General features: G+C 44.6%; 1 protein-coding gene across 7 annotated transcripts in view; it reads right to left on the bottom strand.

Annotated features, from left to right (window-relative positions):
* The window catches only part of LOC139548926 (pleckstrin homology-like domain family B member 1), a 94,997-nt gene that overhangs the window by 8,757 nt on the left and 69,475 nt on the right, over positions 1-16,765 (bottom strand). For 2 of the 7 annotated variants that reach the window (XM_071358891.1, XM_071358892.1), the window contains exons 10-18: positions 16,155-16,214; positions 14,077-14,205; positions 11,495-11,650; positions 9,472-9,582; positions 8,828-8,917; positions 6,683-6,802; positions 5,196-5,354; positions 4,623-4,763; positions 3,449-3,565 (exon numbers count right to left, since the gene is read on the bottom strand). In XM_071358891.1, the coding sequence (XP_071214992.1) occupies positions 3,449-3,565; positions 4,623-4,763; positions 5,196-5,354; positions 6,683-6,802; positions 8,828-8,917; positions 9,472-9,582; positions 11,495-11,650; positions 14,077-14,205; positions 16,155-16,214 (1,083 nt within the window). The remainder of the gene's footprint in view (positions 1-3,448; positions 3,566-4,622; positions 4,764-5,195; positions 5,355-6,682; positions 6,803-8,827; positions 8,918-9,471; positions 9,583-11,494; positions 11,651-14,076; positions 14,206-16,154; positions 16,215-16,765) is intronic. The other 5 variants (XM_071358894.1, XM_071358897.1, XM_071358893.1 and 2 more) reach the window with 4 other exon arrangements.

Raw genomic sequence — 16,765 nt, 5'->3', positions numbered from 1 at the left:
AGAAAATCACATTGTATGATTTTTAAGTAATTAATTTGCATTTTATTGCATGACATAAGTATTTGATACATCAGAAAAGCAGAACTTAATATTTGGTACAGAAACCTTTGTTTGCAATTACAGAGATCATACGTTTCCTGTAGTTCTTGACTAGGTTTGCACACACTGCAGCAGGGATTTTGGCCCACTCCTCCCTACAGATCTTCTCCAGATCCTTCAGGTTTCGGGGCTGTCGCTGGGCAATACGGACTTTCAGCTCCCTCCAAAGATTTTCTATTGGGTTCAGGTCTGGAGACTGGCTAGGCCACTCCAGGACCTTGAGATGCTTCTTACGGAGCCACTCCTTAGTTGCCATGGCTGTGTGCTTCGTGTCGTTGTCATGCTGGAAGACCCAGCCACGACCCATCTTCAATGCTCTTACTGAGGGAAGGAGGTTGTTGGCCAAGATCTCGCGATACATGGCCCCATCCATCCTCCCCTCAATACGGTGCAGTCGTCCTGTCCCCTTTGCAGAAAAGCATCCCCAAAGAATTATGTTTCCACCTCCATGCTTCACGGTTGGGATGGTGTTCTTGGGGTTGTACTCATACTTCTTCTTCCTCCAAACACGGCGAGTGGAGTTAGACCAAAAAGCTCTATTTTTGTCTCATCAGACCACATGACCTTCTCCCATTCCTCCTCTGGATCATCCAGATGGTCATTGGCAAACTTCAGACAGGCCTGGACATGCACTGGCTTAAGCAGGGGGACCTTGCGTGCGCTGCAGGATTTTAATCCATGACGGCGTAGTGTGTTACTAATGGTTTTCTTTGAGACTGTGGTCCCAGCTCTCTTCAGGTCATTGACCAGGTCCTGCCGTGTAGTTCTGGGCTGATCCCTCACCTTCCTCATGATCATTGATGCCCCACGAGGTGAAATCTTGCATGGAGCCCCAGACCGAGGGTGATTGACCGTCATCTTGAACTTCTTCCATTTTCTAATAATTGCGCCAACAGTTGTTTCCTTCTCACCAAGCTGCTTGCCTATTGTCCTGTAGCCCATCCCAGCCTTGTGCAGGTCTACAATTTTATCCCTGATGTCCTTACACAGCTCTCTGGTCTTGGCCATTGTGGAGAGGTTGGAATCTGTTTGATTGTGTGTGGACAGGTGTCTTTTATACAGGTAACGAGTTCAAACAGGTGCAGTTAATACAGGTAATGAGTGGAGAACAGGAGGGCTTCTTAAAGAAAAACTAACAGGTCTGTGAGAGCCGGAATTCTTACTGGTTGGTAGGTGATCAAATACTTATGTCATGCAATAAAATGCAAATTAATTATTTAAAAATCATACAATGTGATTTTCTGGATTTTTGTTTTAGATTCCGTCTCTCACAGTTGAAGTGTACCTATGATAAAAATTACAGACCTCTACATGCTTTGTAAGTAGGAAAACCTGCAAAATCGGCAGTGTATCAAATACTTGTTCTCCCCACTGTACAACAACATATCAATGCAATGGCAGTACACATATTAAAAATCATCAAGGTTTACACAAAAATACTTACTTCCAACGTGGTCGTCACTGACTGACCAAGAAGACATCCACTGACACATCCAGTGAATGGAACTTACATAAAACATCATTTCATTTTTTTTATTTCACCTTTATTTAACCAGGTAGGCTAGTTGAGAACAAGTTCTCATTTACAACTGCGACCTGGCCAAGATAAAGCAAAGCAGTGCGACACAAACAACACAGAGTTACACATGGAATATGCTATGCATTAACCTTTGACGCATGACAACAGCTACAGATAAAAATCAAGCTCTCGTTCTTGTGAGCAATATAATCTAATACTATCAAATGTAATCTGATACTATCATGTAACACATAACCGCCTGCCGTTGTTTACCAGTATGTAACCATATGCTAGGTCTAATAAATCACCAGGTGACCGGAGCAGGATACATACACGATATACACAAAAGTATCTGGACACCCCTTCAAATTAGTGGATTCGGGCTATTTCGAGCACACAGCCATGCAATCTCCATAGACAAACATTGGCAGTAGAATGGCCTTAATGAAGAGCTCAGTGACTTTCAACGTGGCACCGTCATAAGATGCCATCTTTCCAACAAGTCAGTTCGTCAAATTTCTGCCCTGCTAGAGGTGCTCTGGTCAACTGTAAGAGCCATTATTGTGAAGTGGAAACGGCGACCCTAACGGCTCAGCCGCGAAGTGGTTGGCCACACAAGCTCACAGAACGGGACCGCCGAGTGCTGAAGCGCGTAAAAATCGTCTGTCCTCGGTTGCAACACTCACTACTGAGTTCCAAATTGCCTCTGGAAGCAACGTCAGCACAATAACTGTTTGTCGGGAGCTTCATGAAATGGGTTTCCATGGCCGAGCATAGCCACGCACAAGCCTAACATCACCATGCGCAATGCCAAGCGTCGGCTGGAGTGGTGTAATGTGTGCCGCCATTGGACTCCATTGGAAATGCATTCTCTGGAGTGATGAATCACGCTTTAGCATCTGGCAGTCCGACAGACACAATATAGGTTTGGCGGATGCCAGGAGAACGCTACATGCCTGAATGCATAGTGCCAACTGTAAAGTTTGGTGGAGGAGGAATAATGGTCTGGGGCTGTTTTCATGGTTCGGGCTATACCCCCCTTTAAAAAAAAGTCATAGCGCTACAGCAATGACATTCTAGACGATTCTGTGCTTCCAACTTTGTTGGGGAAGGCCCTTTCCTGTTTCAGCATGACAATGCCCCCGTGCACAAAGCGAGGTCCATACAGAAATGGTTTGTCGAGATCGGTGTGGAAGAACTTGACTGGCATGCACAGAACACTGACCTCAACCCCATCAAACATCTTTGGGATGAATTGGAACTCTGAATGCGAGCCAGGCCTAATCGCCCAACATCAGTGCCCGACCTCACTAATGCTCTTGTGGATGACTGGAAGCAAGTCCCCGCAGCAAAGTTCCAACATCTAGTGAAAAGCCTTCCCAGAAGTATGGAGGCTGTTATAGCAGCAAAGGGGGGACCAACTCCATAATAATGCCCATGATTTTGGAATGAGATGTTCAACGAGCAGGTGTCCACATACATTTGGTCATGTAGTGATTGATTGTGTACAAGGGCCCTATGTGCTTGTAGCCTTTCTCATGGAAACTTAACTATTATGATGAAGCTAGCTAAATCGCAGGATTACAGCAAATGCCTGCCTCAGAAGAGTACTACACAATCCAGCCACGAACTTGACCACCCTCCAACACCAGTACCTTCTATTTTCATTTGGTTGTATGTATTTAGGCCTGAGTAATCTGCTATTCAAATTTTAGCAGCAAATGTGTACTATTCAAATTAACATTAAATAATAATAGTTGATTACTACATAATCCCCTGAAGACCCTACTAGCCAACCAGTAGTGATGGAGCGGAGGTGATGAGGTTTACCTTGGAGGTTGTGTTGCGTCCCAGTGTAGTGGCTACGTACTGCAGATGGGATCCGGAGCCTGCTTTGGGTTGATGTACCGCCTGTCCAGCATCACTGTCCAGCTTGGAGCGGAACACCTGGGAGGAGTGAAGACGGACCAGGATCAGCTATCAAACACCGTAGACTTTTTTGCGGTTGCCCCGCACATAGTAAAACATGTATTACATTAAACGGAATGAGGAATATAAACTGTGGTGCTTATTCCAAACTTGTCTGGTGGGAGATGCTGTGAGAAGTAGAGAGTAGAGTACAAATACAAAACAATAGGTTTCTTTAGCGTTTCAAAAGGCACATTTATTGACATTTCAATTCAACCAACATATTGATTGACATCTTTGAAATGCTAAAGCAGCCTACTTTTGGTGAGTGAACTTTAATTGCTGCTACTACTGCTACTGCTGCTACTACTGCTACTACTGCTACTACTACTACTGCTACTACTGTCATCAGACACAGCCAGAGACAGTGATTATTATGGCAGCACCAGCAGCATCCCTTTTATTGGTGGTCCTTTGATTCCTCCCACAGGTGTAATGACAGAGTCTGTGTCAAAGTTTTTTACTGGCAAATGCCAGGGTGAAGACACACCCTGTTGTAGCCACAACCTTCAGGTGGTTTGTCCCACAACCTCAGTTGGCCATACAGTATGAGGTCTTATGGCTTTTCATTGTGCCAGTAAATCATCAGAGATTGATTGCTGTCTAGGCTATACCCAGGTTAGGGTCAATTTAGTACTTGGAATTGACCTCAACCCTTTGGCTGTGCTTGTGTGTACTGTAGTATAACCTGGTAGTAAATGTAATACAATGCACATAATACAGAATCATTTTTGAAGATTCAACCAGGTTGAACATTTTATATTCCATTTGCAATGTAATGACATCAATGAGTGGTACTACTGCTTGATTGAATACTGACAAAACATACTAACAGATTACCGTAAAGCATGTGGAGATGCTTAAAGAATTCAAAAACGCATGAGTGACAGCAAGCCCAGACAGACCATCATTGATATATTAATCAATCAACAAAGCACAATGCACTTGAAAAGCCATTTTCATGGGAAGACAGAACAGAAACAATGGAAGAGGGGAGGAAGAGAAAAGAGGAGAAGGCTGCGCCTCTGAGAATTACCTGCATAGGCCTGCGAGCGGAGAGAGGTTTAGCTGGGAGAGGGAGGCAGAGCTGGCTGCTCTCCCCAGCAGCCATCACCTCCTGGTACCACTGCTCTAAATCGAGAGTGGGGATTTGAGGCCTACTGCACTCAGGCTGATACTGGAGGGCCACAGTTAAGAGTCCACAGTAAGAGGCAGCAGAGAGGCAAAGGACAGAGTGGACAGAACAAGGGAGTGGAGGAGGAAGAGAATTAAGAAAATAAAGCATTAATGAGCAAATAAGAGGATCTGTTAAAGTGACGGAAATATAAATATTTTTCTAAATGTTATGTTTTTTGTGTGTGTCAATGTTCATCTTCTTGAAATATCAGCAAATGCTAACATAAAAGTGTCTCAATGGGGAAACACTGGTTGAAATGACGTCAATAGAAACAGTTTACAACCAATTACAAACATGAATGAAAATAGGTTGTAATGACGTCATTCCAACCAGCTTTGGCCACTGGGGTAGAGGGGGCATTCAGGGCATCTTCAAACGAGAGGTGGAGTAGAGGTGGGTGAGAAGGAACAGAGCGAGAGACCAGACACACACCTCAACAGAGAGAGAGAGGGAGGAGCCGTGACGAAAGGAGAGGCAGGAAAAGGCGGGGTCTCCAGCTCCTGACTGGAGGGGCCGGAGAGGAGAGGTAGGGGAGGACTCGACCTTCGGCATCCCAAAGAACTGAGTTAACTGGTCCACAGTCACGTACTCCTTTCATTCAGGGAGCCACAGATAGTAAGGCAGACAGGAGGTCAAAGGGCAAAGAAGGAAAGAGGGAAACAACGGCAGAGGACACACGTCAACAGAGAGGAAAACAGCAGCAACAAGGACAGCATGTGAAATAGATGCCAGGAAACCTGACTCACACATGGATAGTCTTTCTATAATATCAACCCATCGTACCATCCAGACCTGGGTCAAATACATATGTCAAATACTTGAGCTGTGCTTGATTCATTTTGCCTGGTACAATGGAACCAATGACAAAGTTCCAAAAGTGCAAGCCCCAAGCTAAATCAAGTTCACCTAAAATACTGGCAAGTATTTGAATGCATATGACATCCAGTGCATTCGGAAAGTGTTCAGACCACTTCCCTTTTTCCACATTTTATTACGTTACAGCCTTATTCTAAAATGGATGACAAAGCGAAAACAGTTTTTTTTAAACATTTTTGGGAGACTAGTCAGGATCGAGGGAAATATGAACGGATCAAAGTACAGAGAGATCCTTGATGAAAACCTGCTCCAGAGCACTCAGGAACTCAGACTGGGGCAAAGGTTCACCTTCCAACAGGACAACGACCCTAAGCACACAGCCAAGAAAACGCAGGACTGGCTTCGGGACAAGTCTCTAAATGTCCTTGATTGGCCCAGCTAGAGCCGGACGAACCCGATCTAACATCAAAAAGCTGTGCAGCGATGCTCCCCATCCAACCTGACAGAGCTTGAGAGGATCTTCAGAGAAGAATGGGAGAAACTCCCCAAATACAGGTGTGCCAAGCTTGTAGAGTCATACCCAAGAAGACTCAAGGCTGTAATCGCTGCCAAAGATACTTCAACAAAGTACTGAGTAAAGGGTCTGAATACTTATGTAAATGTTACATCTTTTTTTATTTTTAATACAAAAAAAATGATTCTAAAAACCTATTTTTGCTATGTCATTATGGGGTATTGATAAGGGAAAACTACTTCATCCATTTTAGAATAAGGTTGTAACGTAACAAAATGTGGGAAAAGTCAAGGGGTCTGAATACTTTCCGAATGCACTGTATGCATTTGATCCAGGTCTGGTACCATTATCCTCAAAATTCTCATTCAGTAATGCAGAAGTTAGTTGAGCTGATTATATCAAGGACAGGGCCATTTAGCAGAAAGCCAATACACTACAGTAAGCTACCTAGAAGCGGACAGCTAGAGAGAGAGAGGAGCAACAGGTGAAAGAATGAAAAGATGGAGTGAGAGAGAAACAGAAACCGAGGGCAAGTGATAAGGAGAGAAAGAGAGTGAAACATAGTGAGAGCGAGAGAGGGCAATGGTACCTCGCAGGGGACAGCTGCGTCTAAGGTGAGCGAGAGGCCGTGCTGAGCAGAGGTGATGAGTTGGGTGTCATGGCAATCACTCCCAAACATCTTATAGACATCCAAGAGCTTCATGTACTCCTGAGAGCCAACGCAACGCAACGCAAACCAAACAGGACATGAGGCCATGAGCTCACTCCATGACACGTCCTTTTCATAATATGAATACTCACACACACACGGATGTGCACCCATATCAAAAATGTGCACATACACACTTTACAACCTTCCAAGACAAGCTGCTGCTTTATCTTGTTTTGAAAACATAAACACATACGCTTGTGTGAAAAGCATCAACAACTATATGAACGGAAAAAATAAAGAGCACAGCATTTCTCTACCCTATAATTTCCCAAGGCTCACATTGAGCTGGAGAAGTGAAAACACGTGGCAAAAGAACACAATAACAGATGTCAACAAGCTATAACCATCTTCAAAGGAGAGCAAAATGCTAATAGAGAGAAGTGCACTACACAAACCAAACAGAGTAGTACACTTCAATGAGAGACAAAGCACTGTGCCTGTGAGCCTCTGGCTAAACCTTCACACAAACAGCATCTTAACATCCCAGTTGTAGCAAGAGCTGTTTATGCTTTTCCCCATTCTAAAAGTTGAAGAGACAACATCAATTAAAATGGCCATAGTTCATCCAACAGACCAAGTATTTCCTAAAGACAAACAATGACGACATTCAAATCAGTATTGTACTTCCAGGGCCTCACAGGATGACCAAATGTGTTTTTCAGCTACATATGGGGGGCGGGGTGCAATTTGCTGGGAGTGATTGGGGGTAACAAGACATAACTCACACAGACTTCTTAAAGGCCCACTCCTTAATGAAAAACCAACAATAAAAACGCCAGCCTCGGAACTTGGTTTCCTATAAAGCTGTAAATATCACAGAGTGGGCCTTTAAGTTTTAGACAAACAGACTCTGCATATGGGGGTTACAGTGAGTATGCTCAGGTGTCATGCAGTGACAGTTACACTGACAGTCTGGTTACCTCTGTCGGGCTGCCCCCTGGGTATAATTGAGAGGAGGCGCTTAAATAGGAAGCAGCGGGACGGCAGAGAGGATGCTGGGAGTGGGAGTCCTCTAACAGGTCAATCTGGCTGATATGGCGCAATTCCTGTTTCAATAGGAAGTCAGGGACACTGGTTTCAGCTCCTGTTGCTGTAGTGTACAGTTACGGTGTATGTCCCTCTAACATACACTAGGTGTCAATACAGTACTGTGATAATAAGTGTCAATCACAAAAACATAGGTTTTATGCACATTGAGTGCCCCTGTATGGGTTATACTCAGTTTAATAGGGCTAGTTTACAGTGGTCTAAAAGAGTCCATTATATCCAATTCAACAATGAAACTGATAGTCATCTCATGTAATGAATTTGCTCTAAATGCATGAGAACGCAGGTTGATAGGTTATGTCCGAATTGGAGTTAAGCACGAGACTAATTGGTTCATGTTTTCAGAATAAACAACGCAGCCCAGGGATTCAGGCCAGATTTGTACCTCGCTGACCTGAGTTGAGATATTATGTGCAATCCACCATCAAATTGCAGATGTTTCCAATCCCAAAAATATGTCCGTCGGATCTGAATTATCCGATCAAACCAGTTTGACTGATGTTATCAGCTGTATCCGACCACAATGTAAAACAAGGTCATACTTCACAAGCCGACACTACATCGTGTTTAACACAGTAAATAAATGGTTACTCTGGCACACAAGCAGTAGAACAAGCACACAACAGACCTACACCTGAGGTAAAAAGTCCTATTGACCAGTTAAACAACCTCAACTATGAAAACCATAACATTTCTCTTAAAGCCACAGTCTGTAATTTTGTACTTGAAGTAACGTTGCACTCATGGGAAATAATTCATTGAGGACAACAGATGTATCATAGAAATCTAGTATGAAAATGTCTAGGAGTGCATTTTCTCCATTGTTAAAATTTTTGGTTGGTAGTCTTTGTTGGTCTTTCACAAATTAGGGAGTGTGGCTTTTAGACAAGTGATCAGAGTGGAGGTCCGTTCATCCGTCTGGGTCATGATAGATAACTGTAGGAGTGACCTCTTAGTAAGATAAACCCCCCTCACCTCTTTCATGGTGCTGGAACACTTAGGGAAAGATCTTCCTCCAGTAAGGCTGAGGTACCTCTTCTCTAGGGCCGATAGCCTCTCTTTCTCCTGGAACACACAGACACCAGAAACACATGAGACTGTGACAAGACCAAATGACAGCTTACCTCACCCATCATGATGCCCTGGTTACAGTATGCTCGTATTAAGACATAGCTTCTTGTACCTTACATTACTGAAAGTATCTAAGTATCTAAGTATCTGACTCTGTCCTGATTATGGATTGCCATAGTTTCTTTACCAAATTAGAAAATGTGCCACTGCAGAAAAGCCGGGGACAAGGCAGCACATGTGCCGAGTCATGAAGTGAAATGTCAACATATGGGAAATCCGCCAACAAGCTCTTAATTAATTGACTTAATATGAGGTGGCTGGCATGGCACATTGCCCTTCATGTGGAAATGCCTTTGTGTGTGATTCTCACATTGTCAAACAAGACCAGAGAGAGATAATGATTCAAATGAGTTATTTTCAAAAGTGGTTTCATGGGAATCACCAGTCCAATGACAAAAAACGTAGTAATAGCCAACAATGTCATTTCTGTATATGTGTAGATTGTAGAGTGGCTGCTGGGACAGATATGAACTGTATTGTAATGTTACCTTATGGAGAATCTGCAGGGTAAGGTTCCTGTCCTTAGCCAGCCTGTCACACTCCTGAGACGCCTGCTGTCCCAGCTGACTGGCCTGGCCTTCCAGAGCTGCCACCTTGTCCTGGAAGACAACATGTTTAGAGTGTTATTGCTGAATTAAAGGGGTACTCAACAAGATGACAAACTGAGAAAATATACACTACACCAAAAACAAAGCAGTAATCATCTATCATGTCTTTGTCAGGTATCCCCCACCAACACCATTCTATCATGTCTTTGTCAGGTATCCCCCACCAACACCATTCTATCATGTCTTTGTCAGGTATCCCCCACCAACACCATTCTATCATGTCTTTGTCAGGTATCCCCCACCAACACCATTCTATCATGTCTTTGTCAGGTATCCCCCACCAACACCATTCTATCATGTCTTTGTCAGGTATCCCCCACCAACACCATTCTATCATGTCTTTGTCAGGTATCCCCCACCAACACCATTCTATCATGTCTTTGTCAGGTATCCCCCACCAACACCATTCTATCATGTCTTTGTCAGGTATCCCCCACCAACACCATTCTATCATGTCTTTGTCAGGTATCCCCCACCAACACCATTCTATCATGTCTTTGTCAGGTATCCCCCACCAACACCATTCTATCATGTCTTTGTCAGGTATCCCCCACCAACACCATTCTATCATGTCTTTGTCAGGTATCCCCCACCAACACCATTCTATCATGTCTTTGTCAGGTATCCCCCACCAACACCATTCTATCATGTCTTTGTCAGGTATCCCCCACCAACACCATTCTATCATGTCTTTGTCAGGTATCCCCCACCAACACCATTCTATCATGTCTTTGTCAGGTATCCCCCACCAACACCATTCTATCATGTCTTTGTCAGGTATCCCCCACCAACACCATTCTATCATGTCTTTGTCAGGTATCCCCCACCAACACCATTCTATCATGTCTTTGTCAGGTATCCCCCACCAACACCATTCTATCATGTCTTTGTCAGGTATCCCCCACCAACACCATTCTATCATGTCTTTGTCAGGTATCCCCCACCAACACCATTCTATCATGTCTTTGTCAGGTATCCCCCACCAACACCATTCTATCATGTCTTTGTCAGGTATCCCCCACCAACACCATTCTATCATGTCTTTGTCAGGTATCCCCCACCAACACCATTCTATCATGTCTTTGTCAGGTATCCCCCACCAACACCATTCTATCATGTCTTTGTCAGGTATCCCCCACCAACACCATTCTATCATGTCTTTGTCAGGTATCCCCCACCAACACCATTCTATCATGTCTTTGTCAGGTATCCCCCACCAACACCATTCTATCATGTCTTTGTCAGGTATCCCCCACCAACACCATTCTATCATGTCTTTGTCAGGTATCCCCCACCAACACCATTCTATCATGTCTTTGTCAGGTATCCCCCACCAACACCATTCTATCATGTATTTGTCAGGTATCCCCCACCAACACCATTCTATCATGTCTTTGTCAGGTATCCCCCACCAACACCATTCTATCATGTCTTTGTCAGGTATCCCCCACCAACACCATTCTATCATGTCTTTGTCAGGTATCCCCCACCAACACCATTCTATCATGTCTTTGTCAGGTATCCCCCACCAACACCATTCTATCATGTCTTTGTCAGGTATCCCCCACCAACACCATTCTATCATGTCTTTGTCAGGTATCCCCCACCAACACCATTCTATCATGTCTTTGTCAGGTATCCCCCACCAACACCATTCTATCATGTCTTTGTCAGGTATCCCCCACCAACACCATTCTATCATGTCTTTGTCAGGTATCCCCCACCAACACCATTCTATCATGTCTTTGTCAGGTATCCCCCACCAACACCATTCTTGACGTGAATCATCAGGCCATCATCAGAAATTAGGAAGTTTCTCTGACAGACATTTATATTCACAGCTCCAGATATGTTGAAGGGTTGCCAGAATAATAGGAGCAGCCATTGTGGTCCAGTCCATTACCTTCCTCTTGGCCACGCTGGTGTGGTACTCGGCCCTCTCCTGCAGCAGCTGCTGGCTGATGGTCTCCCTCTCCTCCTCCAGGCTGCTCTCCCTCTCCAGTTGCTGGAACTCCAGGTCCTCAAACTGTTTTGTCTCTGACTCCAGGGTCTCGCCCTCCTGTCGAACCCCACACAGAGCCCATCACAATGGGTTACAACCACACCAGGCCTCAGCCTCCTATAATATACCGTTTTCACACTGCTGAGCCAAGCAAAGCCGAGCCAAGCTGTATTTGGCTGGCCTGGTAACGTATTCATCCATTCACCATAGTTGCTAGAATTGTGCTAGAAAGCACAATGTGTGGAGAAAGTACCCGAGCCAGCACAGTCTGGTGTGGTTGGCACGATAGTGTGAAAAGGGTTCTAAAGTACCAACAACTACCAACCCCAAGAGACAGACAGACCCACAAGGTCACCACAGGGCCACCCCCTCCACCCCCCTGGCTCTCTCCAATGACCATGCTCCTGAGCCGCGGCGGTCTAGGCCCAAGCCAAGCCCAGCACAACCAGGGGTGGTAGGCCACAGAAAGAACGAGCTTCAAAAGAGTACTGCGTTGTCATTTTAGACAGAGACTAAGCTGCATGGAGGTTCTATCTAACGATTGGTGGAGTTCTGTTTAGCACTATGACTACTTTGATCATGCTTTGACAGACTTGAATATTATGTTGTTTGGGTTAACTTTACTATTAGACTCTTTATTGTGTCCTAGGTTTGTACTTCACTATGGCACCAATACAGAAGCACCATACCCTTGTGAAAATGTGGTATACACAGCTATCAATATTACAGGCATTTCTGCTCATGTGAGTCTAATAAGTAGGAACATTTTATAGCCCAGTAGTTTGATTGATTTGTGACAAGCAGTCTTCTCTGCTGCACCAATACTAATCCCAAAAATGAGAAACCAAAAGGGCCACTATCTATATGTTACGAAAGATAACTGTGCTTTTACTGTAGTAATACTTAAGTACTATCTTCTATACTGCATTTTATAGCTGATTTGAATGTGAGAACCCAACTGAATGTCTTGACCCTTTAGAGCCATAAACCCAAGAAACACACACACATATTTGTGAGAGAGGGCCACTTATGCTTTGGAGGGGGAAAGACGAGGGCCTGCCCTTGCTGTCAGTTCATCGGAGCGTTACTGACAATAACGAGTGAAGGCTCGGGGCGTCAGAACACTCATGTCATCACTGACATCTCCAGACCCTCGTGTTTGGAGAGCAGGCCACTCATGGGCCTCTGTCGCACTTCTGAAGGATGTCTTCAGCAAACTTGGGACGTGTCCATCAGTGCACGCAACGGAGAACATTTTTACATGTATTTTTGTCCATGTGCTCCCCCCATTTTTTCTCATGTCAAGTCAGTCAGCCAATGTGTCATGCTACTCTACGTGGATAGGACAGCAAAGTGAATAGAGCTAACGTGCTAAATGTAATTGGCTGATAAATAGTTGCACTGCCTGACAGAATGCAAGATTCACTTTCTATGGACTGACTTTTCAGAGAGCTGACGATATAAAACATTATTCAGACACAAAAACACACACATTTCCATTCAGAGGAAAGATATGAAAAGAGAATAGGACAGGAAGTGGAGGTGGTAAGTGTCTACATTAATAGATTAGTAAGCAGTTAAGGGGTTATAAGCCATCACAAATCAAGAAGAGAGGGATGCTTCCAGACTAAGAGACTGTATCAACCAGACGGACAACACACACTCCTGTGTGAAATGCATGCAACACACATATGACCCAGAAATCACCACAATGCAGCACCTTGCCCCGACATCACCAGACGCCATTTTGACACTCCTCCCGTTTGCTCAGAGGCATAGCACATAGGTGTGGCGGAGAGAGGAGGGGAAATTCCAGCAGCTTGTGGCATTAGCACGTAGGCGAGGGGCTAAAGGGGTAAAGGTCCCAGTAACTGTATCTGAGGAGATATGCACCAGGTCTTATCATACTAAGATAGTGTAGCCTACTATGCAGCAATCACCAACTGGCATCTGGCATAAACATTAAGGGCAGGTTTCCCGGACACAGATTAAGCCTTGTCCAGAGCTATAAAGCACTTTCAATGTAGAATCTCCATTGAGCATACTTTTTAGTCCAGGTCTAGGTTTAATCTGTGTCCAGGAACCCTACCCTAAATTGGTATGCCATCTTCTTGGATGTTAAGACTGTTTTACATCAGTTATCATCATAGAATTAGAATTCCAGTTCAGTATCTTTGACAGTTAAGTACAGCATTCTATGCACTATATCCAGCTCAGTAGACATTATACTTGTAAATCCGTAAGTACACAACTTCAGCTTCTCCTGAACATGTAATTCTCTTACTGGGTACTTTAATAATCTGGAGGTAAGTATACTCTAATTGCGATGTGGTGCTGCTGGAATTTCCCTTCATAATGGTGGATAGGTGTAGCTCCGAGACAAGGGTGGAGGGAGTGGGTGGGGCGTGGTACGCTTGCTGTCTCTGGAGGTGGGTCTCAGGAGTGGTTGGGCTGATGGTCTTGGTGGTGGATTGACGACTGACCCTTTTGAGCTGTTCCTTTAACTGCTCCCTCAGTGACTCGGGACAGTTATGAAGCTGGTTCTTCAGCTCACTGTAGCCCTCCTGGAGGCTCTCCAGGTCTCGGCGCTCTGCGTCAACATTTGCCCTCTCCTAGAAAGAGAACACACCGTCCGGGGTGGGAGGGAGGAGAGGAAGTGGGGGACAACAGAGAGAAAGCAACAACAAAAAACACACTTGCTCAAATCCACGCCATGCAAAAAGCTTCCGATGTTAGAGGTCACAACAGTGGATAAGCCAGAGGGACATGGGGCATCTATGGAGTTTATAATACTGTGAAATCAATCCCCCAGTGACTAGCTTTAAAAGTGCTGGACTGCAGGGCCGTGTTCATTAGGGCACAACGCTGAAAACCTTTAAAAATGTTTTGCAACAGAAAGCAAAAATGTCCTCGTTTAAGTCAGTTTCCACCCCCCATTCGGTGCCTAATAAACATGTCCCATGCCTCAAACAGGTCTGAACAGACTTCTTGTTCACAGACATTTCTAAGTTGCAGGGTTCGATGCTCATGAAAACACTGGTCTGCGATTGAAAAGGAGATTTTCATGTGGCTTTAAAAATTATTATTATTAGCCCATCCAGATTTTCATGTTTCTTTGGTATGAATACTTTAGGTCAGTCCAGTTAGTTTTGAACAGCTTTATAACTGGATGTGTTGGCATGCCTGAACGATCTTTGTTGTTATTGCATTTGAGTGCAGGCGGTGTAAGCATGGGTAACTCTAGTGCTCTGCACCACTGCCCTACTGGCACCCAGGCTGTGATATCAAAACCCCTGGAGGGAATAGAAGCGCGCAATAGGCTCCCCGCACCGGCTCTCCTCGCCTCCTTCGAAACGCAATGGATGGTCAAAATGGAAAAACCTTGGATCTTTTCCTCCAATATGTTTTGAGAAAAAGAGAGGATGTGTGGAATAAGGAGAGATAGAGTTTGGGTCTGATTGTAGTGAAAGCGGCTTGTAAACTACCTCTAGAGGGCCACCACTGTATAACCAGTAGACTAGACCATTCAGGAGAGAGAGGGAAACGTTCTGCAGACCGAGAATCTTTTTTATCATTACTGCATTCTCTAAAGTCACTGGGTGGGAGAGGGGTGTGGGCGGTGCTTTGGGGTTGGAGTGGCACTCCTTTTCTCCAATCTGCCTAACTGTCACCCTGCTCTGGCTCCACCTCTGTCTGTGACCAATGGCAATAAAAGTAGAGAAGGCGACAATACAATACAGTTCGTTTTCCTAGTTGAAGCTTTGGTTTTAATTTGTAGTTTTAGACAGAACCGAGACAGAACCGTGAGACCCTGACGGTCTAACCTGAACACAGGAAGCGAGACACTCTCCGAAATGGTCTGTAATATACAAATCACAAGATTTAAAAGAGCCTTAAGGAAAGCCAAGAAAATTCCCCATTTCAGGTTGTCAGTTTAAGTGTCTACATAAAGCCTATAAGAGTGGAGTGACATGACTAGCTGAAACAACAGAGTTGTGTAAAGCCTTCAAATAGAGACCCTCTGTAATGTTGTGAACTATGTGGTGGACAGATATACTTTTAGTAGCCAGCCACTCATACCCACTAGCATCCAGTCCCAGCTTCAGCCAAGTAGAAACCCAAAGGACCGATTCATACCTATGTCCCAAATGGCACCCTATTACCTACAGAGCCCTGGTCAAAAGTAGTGCACTATATAGGGAATAGAGTGCCATTTGAGACACATTTAAGACAAGTGCTAATAACCTACATTGATTTCAGGCTGACAGTGGGGGAGGAGAGGAGGTTGCTGAGTGAAGCAGTGAGAGGATTAGAAGTTAATGGAGGCTGGTTAGTGGAGCCGAGCTGCAGAAGAAGAAAAAGCCCTGGAGAGAGAAACCACCAAGGAAAATAAAGAAAAGAAAATACAGAAAAAAACACCCATACTTAAGTCTAAGCACCATCGTCCACAGCTCTTCTAAGGTAAAACATCAATGCATATAACAGGTGAAAGGTTGGAGCATTCCTCGCTGGGGGGGGGGGGGGGGGTTGAAGAGCGAGTGCTATGGCTGGGTGAATTTACCTTGGGATGGCAAAACCAACTAGATACGGTCTTGGGAGGCCATCCAGGATTTGGCAATGCCTTTAAGGAATGTCAAGAGACCAGAAAGGCTGTTCAGTCCCTTTGAGGCTTAAAAGATGTATATTCAGTGATGTGAAACGTTCGGAACGCTGCAGATAGAAATACCACGAACAGAACTGCCATGAATCCCTTTTCTATCCGGCAGAAAATCGTATATCTGTTCTACAGGATACATTTCTATGTGAACGTTCTGTAACGTTCCATCCACCTGAACAGGCCCTATAACAGACAGTCCAGCGCAGGGAAAGGCGGGTTGGGTTGTGTCTGTTGTGTTTAAACAACACAATGTTGAGATCAATCAAAATCTCACCTCCCTGTCTGCATACCCACCGTCTTTCCAATAAGGACTCTCTCAGAGTGCTAGGACAACAAAAACAGCTCACTAACAAAAGCACTTTTTCTATTGGTTTTCTCCATTAAAATACAACACCGTAACATTGGAATGAGAAGTTTATAAGTGGAGCAAGAACTCATCTGCAGGTGGTAAGACTGCTTAATGTGTACAGGACAGTATGCTTGGTGTGTGTGTGTGTGTGTTTTCCCACAGGGTC

Source organism: Salvelinus alpinus, chromosome 22, assembly GCF_045679555.1.
Source record: "Salvelinus alpinus chromosome 22, SLU_Salpinus.1, whole genome shotgun sequence".
NCBI classification, from domain to species: domain Eukaryota; kingdom Metazoa; phylum Chordata; class Actinopteri; order Salmoniformes; family Salmonidae; genus Salvelinus; species Salvelinus alpinus.
The sequence above is the reverse complement of the archived record's forward strand: the minus strand, read 5'-3'. Positions and strand labels throughout refer to the sequence as shown.